At 49.8% G+C, this 13,610-nt stretch overlaps 1 protein-coding gene across 1 annotated transcript; it reads right to left on the reverse strand.

Moving 5' to 3' along the window:
• Nucleotides 1–971: 971 nt before the first annotated feature.
• LOC311192114 (uncharacterized protein C10orf143) lies at nucleotides 972–9,885 on the reverse strand (the record flags this gene model as incomplete). Its single annotated transcript, XM_084264538.1, has 4 exons — nucleotides 972–1,216; nucleotides 4,627–4,692; nucleotides 4,821–4,961; nucleotides 9,805–9,885. 4 exons carry the CDS (start codon nucleotides 9,883–9,885, stop codon nucleotides 1,187–1,189), a joined length of 318 nt encoding a protein of 105 aa, XP_084120664.1. The 3' UTR covers nucleotides 972–1,186.
• Nucleotides 9,886–13,610: the final 3,725 nt, after the last annotated feature.

Consider the following 13,610-nt stretch of genomic DNA (forward strand, 5'->3'; position numbering starts at 1 on the left):
TTAAACTGGCTACTGGCTGCTCTCAGAACAGGAGAGGCCAAATGCAGTCCTGCCTGCCTTATCTGTTCTGGGTTGAACTCTGCCCGAAAGCTGAGTGGCAGCAGGGCAGAGCTACAGCTCAGCAGGTCTCCAGACAGCAGAGATTGCTTTTTCTTTGTGAACTCTGGCAGGTCACAGCAATTTCCCTCCAGTGCAGAGGGTTAACGTGCTGCCAGGCAGTTCTGGGCTTGCAGGGCCCTGCTGCCTAAACCAGAGCAGCCACTGAAGTGTCACCCCCAAACACAACAACTCAGCTGTCTTTGACTCTAGGAATCCAAGAGTGATCAAAACCTGCACAGTGCTGTATACTGGCAACAAGCAGACAGAACTATTTGTGGCAAGCCAGTAAAGTCATGTGGGATGACAGGTTTAAGACTTTTTAAACAGATTTCTTCTAATATCACAAGAACTGGAAGGGCAGTCAGGGCTGTGTGAGGACTCCAAAGCTGAATTACTGCTCATCTTTGCTTTACAGTGTGTTATTCAAGTAATACTAATTTTTCTATTAAATACTCAGCTGCCACATTCACAAACTCCACTTGTTACCAACAAACTGGGAGTAGAGTGTGTAAGATAGGTGATTTGGGGATTTAAACACAAGTTTAAATCAGTTTTTACTGGCCTTCACAGCTGCAAAGCTGAACACCCATCTGAAAGTGAAGACATTTCAGTCCTCCTGCTGCTGCCTGTACACACAGAGCTGAGCTAAACCTGCAGGCTCTGTACCCATGGAAATGCAAGGACCATGTTCCATTTTCCAAGAGCATCAAAGTGCTCAAGAGAGACAGGAAAGTCTCTTGTATCAACTCAAGCTTTGGCCCAGTCCCAGTCTCAGGTGAAGACTGGGCCAAAGGCCAGATCAACTTAATTACTCCAAAATGTTCAATCACCTTTCTTTTTTTTTTTCACATAAGCTACCTTTTTCAGCTACCTTAAAAGCAGAAGCATTTTTTCAAGTGTAAACCCAACAATATCCTTAGCTGTGCACTGAAAGAACTACTCATAGAGCAACGTGCTGTATGCTGAATCCCACACACAAATCCATGCCAGGAGTGAATGTACAGATATCCAGCTGTACAGTGGCAACAGATGTGTCTTCAGAGCTTAGAAGGAAAAGCAGTGCTGCTGCTCTGGTGTCTCTTGATTTCTAGAAGCTCAGGATATGACCAAAGTGTCCCTGAAACGACAAAATTTCATGTCACTAAAAAATTATCTCTTTGAAAACCAAAGTCTTTTCCTCAGTATGTGTTTTCAGAGTTTATCTTAAAAGAAACTGTCAGTCCCACTAACCACATCACAGATGTTCTCATTTTTTTCCCCTGAGGGACTAGTGGACAGCTAGAAAGCCTGGTCAGGAAAGGGACCGGTCAGTGTAACCTGTGTAAGGAGCACGACTGAGTTATGACACCAGTTCTGCACCTGAAGCTGCAGTGTACCCACAGAGAACACAGACAATTCCAGCCTCATACTTACAGACCTTATTCTATTCTACCATTAAGTGTTTGAAGATTTTGAGGATAGAAATTCACTTTTCTGGTTGGCAACCTTATTTTAAATGCAAGTCTGTGTTTGTTTATATCACATCCTATTTCTATTCACAGTAACACTTTTAGAGCAAAAGTATTACTTCTAGTTATCATGTAACACAGATATTTTCTGTGTTACATGATCTGGATCCCTACCTAGTTTCCTTCTAGTTGCCACCACTTCTTCCTCTTCTAAGTCCCTGCCTAAATAGTCAGTAACATGAGTCCAGAGAAAAGCTAGAAAAATGCAAGTGAAGTAGCACCCATCTCTCAAACTGCAGTTTACTACACGCCTGTAATTCCTTCTGAACCATAGGGTAAGCCATTAAATGTAGAAAAAGAGGTCTAAAAGCTCTGAGAGCAAAACTAACAGCAATGCTGCCTGTACACACGTGTTAGAAGTTCAGAGCCACAGAACAGCCGTGCTCAGGAAAGCTGATGTTACTCAGGTCCCTCACACGACTGATTAGCTCCTGATGCATTAGGATTTCTTGATCCAAACTGCAATCCTGCTAAGACTACCCACAGCCATGAAGGATGGTCTCAGCCCAGTACACTTTGTGTTTGCCTTGTTCCAGTCTGGATGGTTCAGTTTCTCTGAATTTCCCCTCCATCAGCAGAACAAAACTTCTGACAGGATTTTAATAGTGTTACTGATAATGAAAAAAAGAACAGGACATTCTTTGCCTTGCTGTCTGCAGGCTCCTCCCCTCTGCTCCTCTCAGCTGCCCTGAAGGCTTTCCATGGTGCATGTTCATCACTGTGACAGTCTCTGATTTTCCTGAAGTGAAATTTGAACTGTGAAGGAAGTTATCAGAGCTCGTAGTGGCTTATGAGGCACTGTACCCTTGGTATAGGCTTGTTATTAAGAACAAAGACAACTTACTGATGTAATTCCTACCTAAGTTATTGAAATTTAACTGTGTTGTCTGTTATGTTACTGGCTGCAAGTAACTGATTATCTGAACCCAATTAACAAATCTATACGATCAGTTTGTCACCCACAGGTAGGGAGGTCACAGATGAGTCCTGCTGGGGATCAAGGACAGTCACACGAGCCAGCGTGCACCAGGGTGGCTGTGCTGCCTCAAGGTGAATTCAGTTCCAGCTGCTCTAGTCAGAGAACCACAGACTCACAAGGTTGGAAAAGACCTTTAAGATCATCAAGTCCAACCACTCCTGTCCTATGCTGACCCATATCCCTGAGTACCACATCCCTAGTCCTGTCTTTGTGTGGCATTATGTCCAAACCAGCAAACTCCTAACAGGAACTGGGAGCAAGAGAGCCCCTCCTTTCTGCAAGAGCAAGCTTTCAGTGCAAGAGCAGTCCTAATTTCCTTTTATCCAGATTGTTCCAGCCCCATGACTCAAATAAGGGAGAGCTGAATATATACACTAACCACATTATTCCATTACCAAACACTGCATGCTGCTCCTTCAACTCTCATTCAGAGCTGACATTTCACAACACACATGGGTAAACTCTTTCCCCTGCTACGAGGTACATCATGGAAATCAGATTCACATTTAAAATCAGTCACATTTAAAATTGCCCTGCTTTGAGCAAAGCCATTTCCATTTCAACTTGACAAGAGGAGGCAAATCTAGCAAGAAGTCTGGTGAGTAGCTCTGTGAGGGCTCCAGATTTGTCTAACAGTACCTGGAGTTTCTGCACTGAAAAATTCTTAGATTTGAGATTCCAGTCCTGACTGAGTGAAGTTAGCAGGCTGTTTTCCTTGTTTCTTACAGCTGTAGCTGAAAAGCATTTAGAAGTGAACAGAACAGGCCATCCATTACAACCCAGCTTCAACACAGAGATGTTTGTGGAGGAGGTGAGTGTTATCTCCTCAAGCTAACGAATTTTTTATCTCAAGTTCATTGCTAGGCCACAGGAAACAACCCTGTCATGTTGATCTGACTTAAAATAGAAAAGGTGCTACTGGAATGACTGCATTTGTGCTCATGTTACATAAAAGCAGGCATCATTTTTCAAAATTAAGTGGTTGCTGATACAGAATTTTACAAACTCTAATGTTGTCACTGAAATTCTGGAGTATAATGAACCTGAACTGCCTAATGTGCCAATTTGGGTTTCAATCCCAAGGTGTTCTCTCCCACTGTTACCAGCCATTGTCTCCTGAGGGTTTTGGCCTTTGATCCAGGGCTAAGAAGGAAGTGTTTACGATCAGAGTTATCTGTAGAGTTGTTGGGGCCTGGCCCAGGCTGCCCAGGGAGGGGCTGAGTCCCCAGCCCTGGGTGTGTTTAACAGAGGGGAGATGAGGTGCTCAGGGATCTGGGTCAGCACAGGACAGGGAGTGTTTGGACTTGGTGATCTTAAAGGTCTTTTCCAACCGTGTGATTCTGTAAGCAGGGGATTTTGGTGCTGCTGTTGCAGTGTGATGGTATACTACCCAGTGCCAAGTCACAGCTGTGACTACAGCACACATAAATAAAATAAAATACAGGTTTAAACAGCTTACTGGACACCAAGAGGAACCTATCCCAGCCACCTCAGGAGTCAGGACTATTCAGAGATCCAAATACTTCGCTGATTTTCAGAACAATCAAGTTGTCTGTGCAGAGCTTTGCTTGCTGCTGGCTCTTTGGTGGTGGGTTAAAACCAGCTCTGCCATGTCCACCACGCAGTGTTTTTTGGTTACCTCTACTTGTTGGAAAGGAAGCACCCAATCAGAAGGGAAAAGCAGGAGATAGAATGGGATTCCTACTTTATTACAGTCCACTAAATCAAGGCCAATATAAAAAAGGGGTAGAGGAAGTTAGATGTTAGCTCATGCTTTGGTTACTTCCTAAACTCTGCTTTTTAGAGTGAATTTGAAAAATGTGTTTGCAGCCTCTGTATTTTCCAAGTGCTGCTGGAAACATATTAGTTTGTGCTCTGCTGGTGTACCTCTGGAATGCTAAATCAATCTGCCTGCTTTTATTTACATGCTTTATTCCTGAGAAATGTAATTGCAGTTTTTATTAACTTTATGTTTTATGGATCTAATACTTAAGAACAAGTCTATCTTTTATGTCACAGAAGGAAGGTTAATATACTTACAGATTCTCCAGCAATACATCTTGGGCAAGGCTGGGCAGCACCTCTGCTTCCATGGTTTTCAAAAATCTAATGAACAAAAACATACACAAGGCCATCAAGAGGCAAAGAAAAAGGGCAATTATTTGCAATTTTATTATAAAATGTATTTTAAGTGTGTTGTAAAAAACCAGATGCTGCTGACAGGGTAAACATACCGTTGAGTTTTGCTTTGTCTTTGTAGCCCAAGGACCACAGTCAGTGGAGATTTTCCTTCTCAAATCCAGCTCCATGGCACAATCACCCAGGTGAGCATTGGGCTGGTTTGGAATGGTTTCTAATGGCTTGCAGACTCGCTTCTGAAAGAATCAAACAGCAATATTTACATTTCTCTGCAAGGCACAGGCCACTGAACATGTTTTCAGGAGTCTATTGTTGGTGGCTGACAGGGATCTCGCACTCATTTGGGAGAGCAGTAAGTCAGTAACATACACAGGCACTACCAGGCTGTAACTGGGTCAGACCACCAGAACTGTGTGTGTAACACCAGGGAATGAGTGGGGAAAACCTGCAGGTTTCACTGAATGTCTCTCTCTGTGCCTCAGTTTCACCAACTGGGGATACAATGCCACTGGGAGGATACTTCACCTTCCATTAGTGTGTAATTCTGGATGGTGTGTATCAAAGGAGAGGATCAGGGGAAGCTGTGTGAAGTGACTAATTACACCAAGGAAACGGAAGGAACCCCCTGAAGCCAAGTCAGACAGCTGTGGAGACAAGTTTTGTAATGATCTTTCTCTCTCTCTCTGAACAGTCACCTTCCTACAGCTTCCTATTGCTACACAACCAGTTAACTTTGTGCTCTTGAAGCTCTACCCTGAGCTGATACCTAGTACTGAATGACACTTGGGATGTCCTGCCATCCAAAGGCTCTCCACCTCCGGAGGGACAGCTGGCCTAACCAGGGGTGTCCTCACAGTGCTCAGCAACCCCAGCCAAGCTCAGTGGTCCCCAGAAACGCTGCTTTGTGAGGAACAGGTTAGGAACCAGTAAGATCAAGGTCCAAGCTCCTGGGAGACACCCACTGGAAACCTTCAGAAGAATATCCTTGGCCTGTGACTGCTACCCCAAACAGCAAGAAGACTACCTAACTCCCAGGGGCTCCCTGAAATCCAGGGGCTCCTTGAAATCCTAACAGCAAATTAGCAGAATAATGGGAAATTTCAAAATGATACAGACATCTCAGGGTCTGGCTCTGAATTCCAAAGAAAGATGCAAGCTTTAAACAATTTTTTTTTACCAATACCTTTCTGAACAAACTTTGTTTAAGGAATAACAATATTCAATCTCTTTCACAAGCATATGATTTCACAGGCAGATGTGCTGCCACAGAACTAACAGACTGCTGAAGCATGGAGACCAAATTTAAAATTTGAATATGTTATGCAAAAATAAAATGGATGAATACAACAGGAGCCTCAGCGGCCCCGAGTTGAAACGAGAACAGTATCAAGGAATAGGGGAGATCTGGATGGGAAGCAAATCAAAAAGTGAAATATGTATTGTACTGAGAAAGTGAATAATACAATAACAAAAAGTCTGAGAAGGTCCTCTAAAGATAGAGACCGCCTTCCACTGGGAAAACGTTCTCTTCCCTTTGTTGCTGCAGAACTCGTCCTTTATTAAAAGGCACAGCATAGTGCTACAGCAAGACGTGGGAGATGAAGGGGGAAAATGAGTTGCTGCCATACATCAGAAGAAATTTGGCTTATTAAAAATCAATTCAAGGTATTGTTTTAGGGGAGGGTTAAGATACTTAGTGAGCATCAGTGGCGGGAATTCAGCATACTGAGTAGATGGCTGACAAACTTATCATGCCAACGCCAAGACAGTTTGTGGAAGTTTCTAGCAGAGCCTGGCTTCTGGGAGGGCTTCACTCTCTGAAATTGCCTCTCTTAGGAAAGAAACAATCAATACATCAATCCTGGCCGCACACAGAACACACTCAGTGCAGGATTCAAAGAGCCTGTGATTAATAAGGATCAGCGAGCGAGCGGTGTGGAAGGCAAGCAAGGGTTTCATCGTTTGATAGGGAATGATCGTACCACATCCAGCTTGGAAACACAGCTTAAGACAAGCAACAGCAAAACACACACTGTCCTGGAACGGGCAGAAAACAGGTCTCTCTGCAGGTATCCTGTAACTTTCTTACCCAGCTGCAAAGTCCTGGAAAAGCACGTGGATCTTCACTGATGCTGGGAGGGTAACGGCCTCACAGATGCTGCCTTTCAGAGACAGTGAAACTAAACTGGTGCAGAAACCAGCTACACCCAAACAGCATCCTAAGCACATCTGAAAGGATGGCACTTGCTTTGGGTTTTTTAACTTGGCTGTAAGATTTGAAAGATCTCCTATACATTTAGCACGTTCCTCACAGGCAGCTTCTGTTCTATTTACCACACTTCTCAAAGCCAGGCCAGCTTCTGCTTTGTGTTTCATAAACAGCTGTCCTATAGCTATGGAACAGGTCTCCTTCCAGCCCAGCTGCACTTGGTTCAGCTCCACAGGATGCCTTTATGGAAAGGACAAGGATGGCCACGTGTATCCCTGTTCTTAGGGCCCAGCTCCCTACTGAAAGAGGTCCAGCTGGCTCAGCATGGGGAAGCAGAAGGAATGTGAGGTTCATGCAGGTCCTTGTACTGGGAAACTCTGCTCGTGGTCCAGTCCAAACCAGAACATGCCATGTGATTAGCCCTAGTCTAGAATATATGTTATTCTTTACTGAACCCAAATGCTTTAAAACCAGTGCAACACCAATGAGCTCCACCCCAAAGCAAGGTCCAGCAACACGTGCACAGAGCCACATCAAGGTGCAAGAGGAAATATCCCCTTATATATATATAACATACAGTAGGAGCTGAGGGAGGGCAGAAAAACTGTAGGAAACCCTCCTGTTACAAAAGCCACGAGCTCAGGACAGCACATGACAGCAGCAGCAAGTAAGAGGATGGTGAAGAATCCAAAAGTTGTCTTCCCAAACCCAGGGATCAGTCTGGCCCTGCTTGCTGCAGTTAGCAGAGCTGAGTTCTGAGCACCCTGAACAGCTGATTCAGCAATAACTCCTCTGCAGAAGACAGCTACAGTGTTGTCATGACTTTAATCCCAGCACTGGCAATGGCTTAAAGCCCCAAAAGGACAGTATCCCAAGGAGAAGTGACAATAGTTCTGATACTAGACCTAAACCGTGCAGAACTCGGTACAGTGTGAGAGCTGTACTGCCTCTCAGGTTCATGCTATTAGCTGAAAACCAAACCCAGCAAACAGTTCTCCACTATTAAGCCAAGAAACCATAGCGAGCAGGTACCAGGAGATGTAGAGCAGTTTGGCTAGTGTGCACCAGCCCCACAGTCAGAAGGGTTTCCCCCTGTGACAGAGCACGTGGCTGAAGCAGCTCAACTGCTCACTTAAAGGCACTAAGCCTTTGGTGACTCACTTGTAATCTGGACCAGAACAGCTGCTGTTACAGAAAGAAGCCTAAGCTCTTAACAGCCTTCTCTAGGCTACTCTGCAGATAAAGTGTTCTCAACTGTAACAAGGAAAGTTTCTTTTTAAAACCCCCTTGCAGAGCTTGACTCACGTGTTCTGCTATCTGCAGGGGTGGTAACAGCAACTTTGAGTCGCTGTCATAGAAGTTTGAGAAGAATTTTACCCAGTCTCCAAGCAGCTGGCTCACCAATGCTTTTGCTAGTGGACAAACTGCAATTCGTGAACCAGGAGAGAGCTATTATTTAGAACTCCAGACTGGTTTGGGCAGGCAAACCCTTCAGACCCCCAGTGCACCCCTGCCATAGACAGGGACATCCCCAGCCCAGGGTGCCCCAAGCCCCATCCAACCCGGCCTTGAGCCCTGCCAGGGATCCAGGGGCAGCCCCAGCTTCTATGGGCACCCTGTGCCAGGGCCTCCTCCATCCCTGGGAAGGATTTCTGCCCCCCAGCCCCTCTCCATCCCCCTCCTGCAGCTGAAGGCCATTCCCCTGGGCCTGGCCCTCCCTGCCATGGCACCAGCCCCTCTAACCTTAAACCCAGGAGAAATTCCTTTCCTACCTAAGCTTGTCAGGCACAGTTCACTGAACAGATCACAGCATCACAGAATTGCAGGGGTTGGAAGGGGCCTCCAGAGATCGAGTCCAACCCCTCTCCTCTGCAAGTGATGTTCCTCTGATAAAAGAGGTCAGCCCCTAACTACACAAGCGTTTGCTCATGTCACACAGGAACAGCAGTGGGGGAATAATGCGAATCACAGAACGGTTTGGAAGGGACCTTAAAGCTCACGCAGTTCCACCCCTGGAAACCCTGTTAACTCCAGCTCGGGGCTCACTGGGAAGAAGGATGCTCCAAGGGTGAGAGAAACACCACACACCCCCTCAGCCCAAACGCAGAACCAGCCCGGGAGCCAACTCGATGCCAAAGAGACCCTTCCTGTGAGGCACAGCCCGGAGCCTGGGCGGCAGTGGCCAGACAGCACCGTAACCCCCCCGGCAAGGTGAGAGGCAGCACTTGCGATGGCGGCAGGGCGCGGGCGCAGCGCTAGCACCGAGCAGCGGCCCGGCCCCGCCACGGCCCGTCACGGGGCTGGGACAAACCGCTCCGGGCCTGCCCCTGCCCCGGGCCTGCTCTGCCCCGGGCCTGCCCCTGCCCCGGGCCTGCCCCTGCCCCGGGCCTGCCCCTGCCCCGGGCCTGCCCCTGCCCCGGGCCTGCCCCTGCCCCTGCCCTGCCCCGGGCCTGCCCTGCCCCGGGCCTGCCCCTGCCCTTCCCCGGGCCTGCCCCTGCCCTGCCCCGGGCCTGCCCCTGCCCCGGGCCTGCCCTGCCCGGGGCCTGCTCCCGCCGCGGGCCGCGCTCCGCTCCCGCCCGGCGCTGCCTCCGCGCCGCCGCCAGGCGGCACCCGCCGCCCCACGGCCGCCTCGCAGAGCCGCAGGGCCGCCCCGCAGCCCCCTCAGGGCCCCGCGCCTCACGGCCGCCCGCCGGCTCCCTCGCAGCGCGCTCAGAGCCGGCGGCCTCCCCGCCGGGCGGAGGGCCGAGCCCGGGACGTGCCGAGCCCGGCGAGGCGGCGCTGGCTGCGTGCCGGGCCCCCGCTCCGGCCGGCGGCGGGAAGTTTGAGCAGCGCTCCCCCCCCTGCGTCCCGCGCCCGCGGGCGCAACTTACGCGCTCCGGTTCCCCCGGCTCCGGCTCGTGCGCGCGCAGCGCCCCCCGCCGCTCCCGCGCGGGCAGCGGCAGCGCGGCCATGGCGGCCGCTCCGCTCCGCCCCGCCCCGCTGCCGCCTCAGCTCCGCTGCCCCGCCGCCCGGCAGGTCCCGCCGCCCCAGGGCCCCGCTGCCGCTCCGGCCGCCGCTGCCCGCTCGGGGCGGGGCTGGGCCGGGGCCGGCGGGCGGTGCATCGGGGCGAGCCCGCGGCGGGAAACTGCGCGCCTCTCGGTGCGTGACATGGGGGCCCGGCCAAGCGCGGCCGTCCCGCGGTACTCGGGAGGGCGATCCCGCCGCTCCCTGGAGACCCGAGCCCCGACCCGAGCCCCTGCGGAGGGGAGGGACGACGTGACGTCATCGGGGGTGTTGCGTCATCGCCGCCAGGCTGAGGAGTTTGCGGTTCCGGAGCTGGGAGTGTGTTGCCGCAGCCAGGCAGAGCTGGGCGGGCACCGCGCAGGGCTCCCGCTTAACCCTGGACTCTCGTTGGGTTTCAGAGGCAGCGAGGGAATGCTGTGAGGGACCCGTGTGTGAGAGATGGACTTGGCCCCCCTCCTGGGGCCCTCCCGCCCTGGCTGCTGCCTACAAGTCACTCCTCCCCCTGGGCTGACGGGCGATGAGCTGCCCATCATTAGTGCTCACAGGGAACTACCCGAGTTTCCGTATGGAAACGTCCAATTTCCAAACAGAATCTTTCAGGAGGTTCCGAGGATCATCTGCAAATCCCCACCTGTGACAACAGACAGGCTGGGAGCTGGGGACACAACCTGCATGGCAGCCTGGGATGGGTGGACACTTGTTTCAGATGACCTCTGAAAAAAGCAACTGAAGATTCTTTCCTAGAGGATGACACCCAGGGTGAAGCCGAGGTGTCTCCTGCAGCCCCTCTCTGCTACCAAAAGGGAGCAAACAAAATGCAGTGGGGACGATTCATCAGCGCTCATCACTCACTGTACATCACAGATCAAATCTCAGCCCTTCCATCTCACTCATGCTGGGTCTTGGGGCCCTCACAGGATGATACTCTCAGTCGGGAGGGTGTAATATACTGCTTGCCTTTCAGCTCTGCTAAATCAGGCTGTTGTGCAGGAGAGAACATGCACTGGCAAGCTTTCCCTGGCATCCATCCCTTGCAGAGCTTAGTCTTCACCAGGGATCCAGTTGTACTTAGATTATTTGCTCTGTCACATTCTGTGAGCCTGAGGGTGTATCACAGAAAAAAGAATAATCCACAGATTCTTTTTTATCTTTAGCATTTGACATGCCTGGTAGGAAAAATAACCCTAAATCTGGGTAATCCAGTTTGTGGAACATCTGAAGCATAAGGCATTCCAGGGTTTGAACTGAACCCAAATCCATTCACATCAAATCAGGGTTATTTAATTATTTCAAAGCCACCGTCCACAGCTCCACCCCCAGAGCCTGTTTGTGTGTCCTGCCAGTACAGCTAGCACTGTGGACTGGCTTCCTAGTTATATTCAGGTTGAGAACAACAGGATGCACAGTAAAAACTGGGTGTTTTGTGACACATCCATCTAAATGTGTCAGTGCACAGGAGGGGATCCTCTTCTGCAGGTGCAGGGCTGGAACTGGCACTGGGATTCCAAACGTCTTGTCTATCTCATCTCCCCCTTCCCTCCTCCAGCTTCACTCCATCCCCCTTGTCCTGCCAGTCTCTGCCCTTTAACAAGCCCATTCCCCTCCTGTTCCTCTGCTCCCTTCAGGGACTGGAAGGCTGCAGTGAGGTCCCCCCACAGCCTTCTCTTCTCCAGGCTGACCCAGCCCAGCTCCCCCAGCATCTCTCCGTAGGGAAGCTGCTCCAGCCCTCTGAGCATCTTCATGCTCCTCCTCTGAACCCTCTCCAGCTACATTAATTCCCTCCAACTGGAATTAGTCTCCTCTTAGTGGTTGAGTCACCATCCCTGGATGTGCTCAAAAAAAGGGTAGATGAGGTGCTTAGGGATCTGGTTTAGCACAGGATGGGAATGGTTGGACTCAATGATCTTCAAAAGTCTCTTCCAACCTTGTGATTCTTGTGATTCTTCTTGTGATTCTTTGTCTGAGCACGGCTCAGGAAAGGGGCATTACACAGCAGTAACTTGTCTGCCACACATAAAGTCGCAGGTTCAGGGACTGGCTAGAAACGAGACTTATGTTGAAAGACATGAATATTTTACAGGGAATTCCCAGCTTGAATATAAGGGAATAAAACCTGTGAGGAACAGGCTTTGCAGTGCTGCAGCAGGGCAGGGCGCTAGGGTAACTAGCAAAGGGAAAAGCCAAGGCACAACTCTTGTGTAACCTGACTTGCCCAGGCAGGGCTGGAAGATGCGCGCGGCGGTGGGGAGCGTGGTGCGGCCGTGCTGTGCCCTGTCTGCAGGGCTGCTCTCATCCCCAGTCGGGCAGTGCCTCTGCAATCCGGTTCTCTGCCACTTGAGGTGAGCTGTAGATCAACTGGGCACTACGGGAGGCTTGCCAGGTTAATTTGGCCCGCTGCCTGTTGTTCAATCTGGAGTCGTTGAAGCCCTGGGTTTCCCTGGGACCGTGCTGCCAAATCCTCCATATGGGATGCCCAGAAATATAGCCTAATGTTAGGGAGATTTAGTTCTCCCTCGTCTCAGTGGGCCTATACATTTTTAACAGCAATCCTTGTTTTTACCTTCCAAATGAACCTTGAAAAGGTCTTGTGAACCTTATTAAAGGATGAGGATTTAAATTATCCGGTATAGCTGTAGTTGACATAGGCTACAGAGGCAGACATTTATTTGGGGAAGTTACATCTGTCCTACACCTGAAGTAAGGAGAGTCATTCCAGAAGTGTAACCATGTCATGGGGCTAGAGAGAGCTTTCACCCTCCATCCCAGATTGTGTTGACCTAAACACCATATAGGCTGTGCTGCCTTGCACAGAACTCCCTTGCAGCTGAAAAGCAGAATCATAGAATCACAGGATGATCTTTATGCTGTAAACTTCTAGGTTGCCTTATTAATTCAATGACATTGGACTGTAATCCTTCAGCCTTCACCAGCAACAAAAGGTGTGTTATTTTGGTAATCAAAGTGTTAACTAATAACTTTTGAAATAACCTCTGCTCAGTGTCTGTGGGGACAGGACAAGGGGCGATGGGCTCAAGTTGGAGCCCAGGGAGTTCCCCCCAATGTGGGGAAGAACTTCTTCCCAGTGAGGGTGAGGGAGCCCTGGGACAGGCTGCCCAGGGGGTGTGGAGTCTCCTTCTCTGGAGAGATTCCAGCCCTGACCTGTCCTAGGGACCCTGCTTGGGCAGGGGGCTGGACTTGGTATCTTTGGAGGTCCCTTCCAACCCCTACAATTCTGTGAAGCTGTCAATAGTGAAGTTCTCGTTTGAACTCTTAGATTCTAGAAAACAAACATTATTCAATCAAGGGATTATCTGTGTGACATTAAAACCTGTTTGGGTGTTTCCACCCAGAGGTAAAGCTTAACCTGGCAATGGTATCACACACAGGGCCCTTTCCTGGCCAGACTCAGATCCGTGTTTAGAGCACTGGCCAAGCTCTGTGTTTCCACAGACTTTGACTTCCAATATAAATAGAGAGTTATGAACATTCCTGTTACGTTATTTGCCTTTTTTCCTCCCGAGAAAAAAACTACTACTTGGAAGGGGGTTTCAGAGATGCCGGGTCGGTCTCTTCTCTCAGGTGACAAGCCACAGGAGGAGAGGGAATGGTTTCAAACTGCCCCAGGGGAGATTTAGGTCAGATGTCAGGAGAATTTCTGTGCTGAAAGGGCTGT

The sequence above is a fragment of the Gallinula chloropus genome, assembly GCF_964237585.1.
Source record: "Gallinula chloropus genome assembly, chromosome: 5".
Lineage (NCBI taxonomy): Eukaryota > Metazoa > Chordata > Aves > Gruiformes > Rallidae > Gallinula > Gallinula chloropus.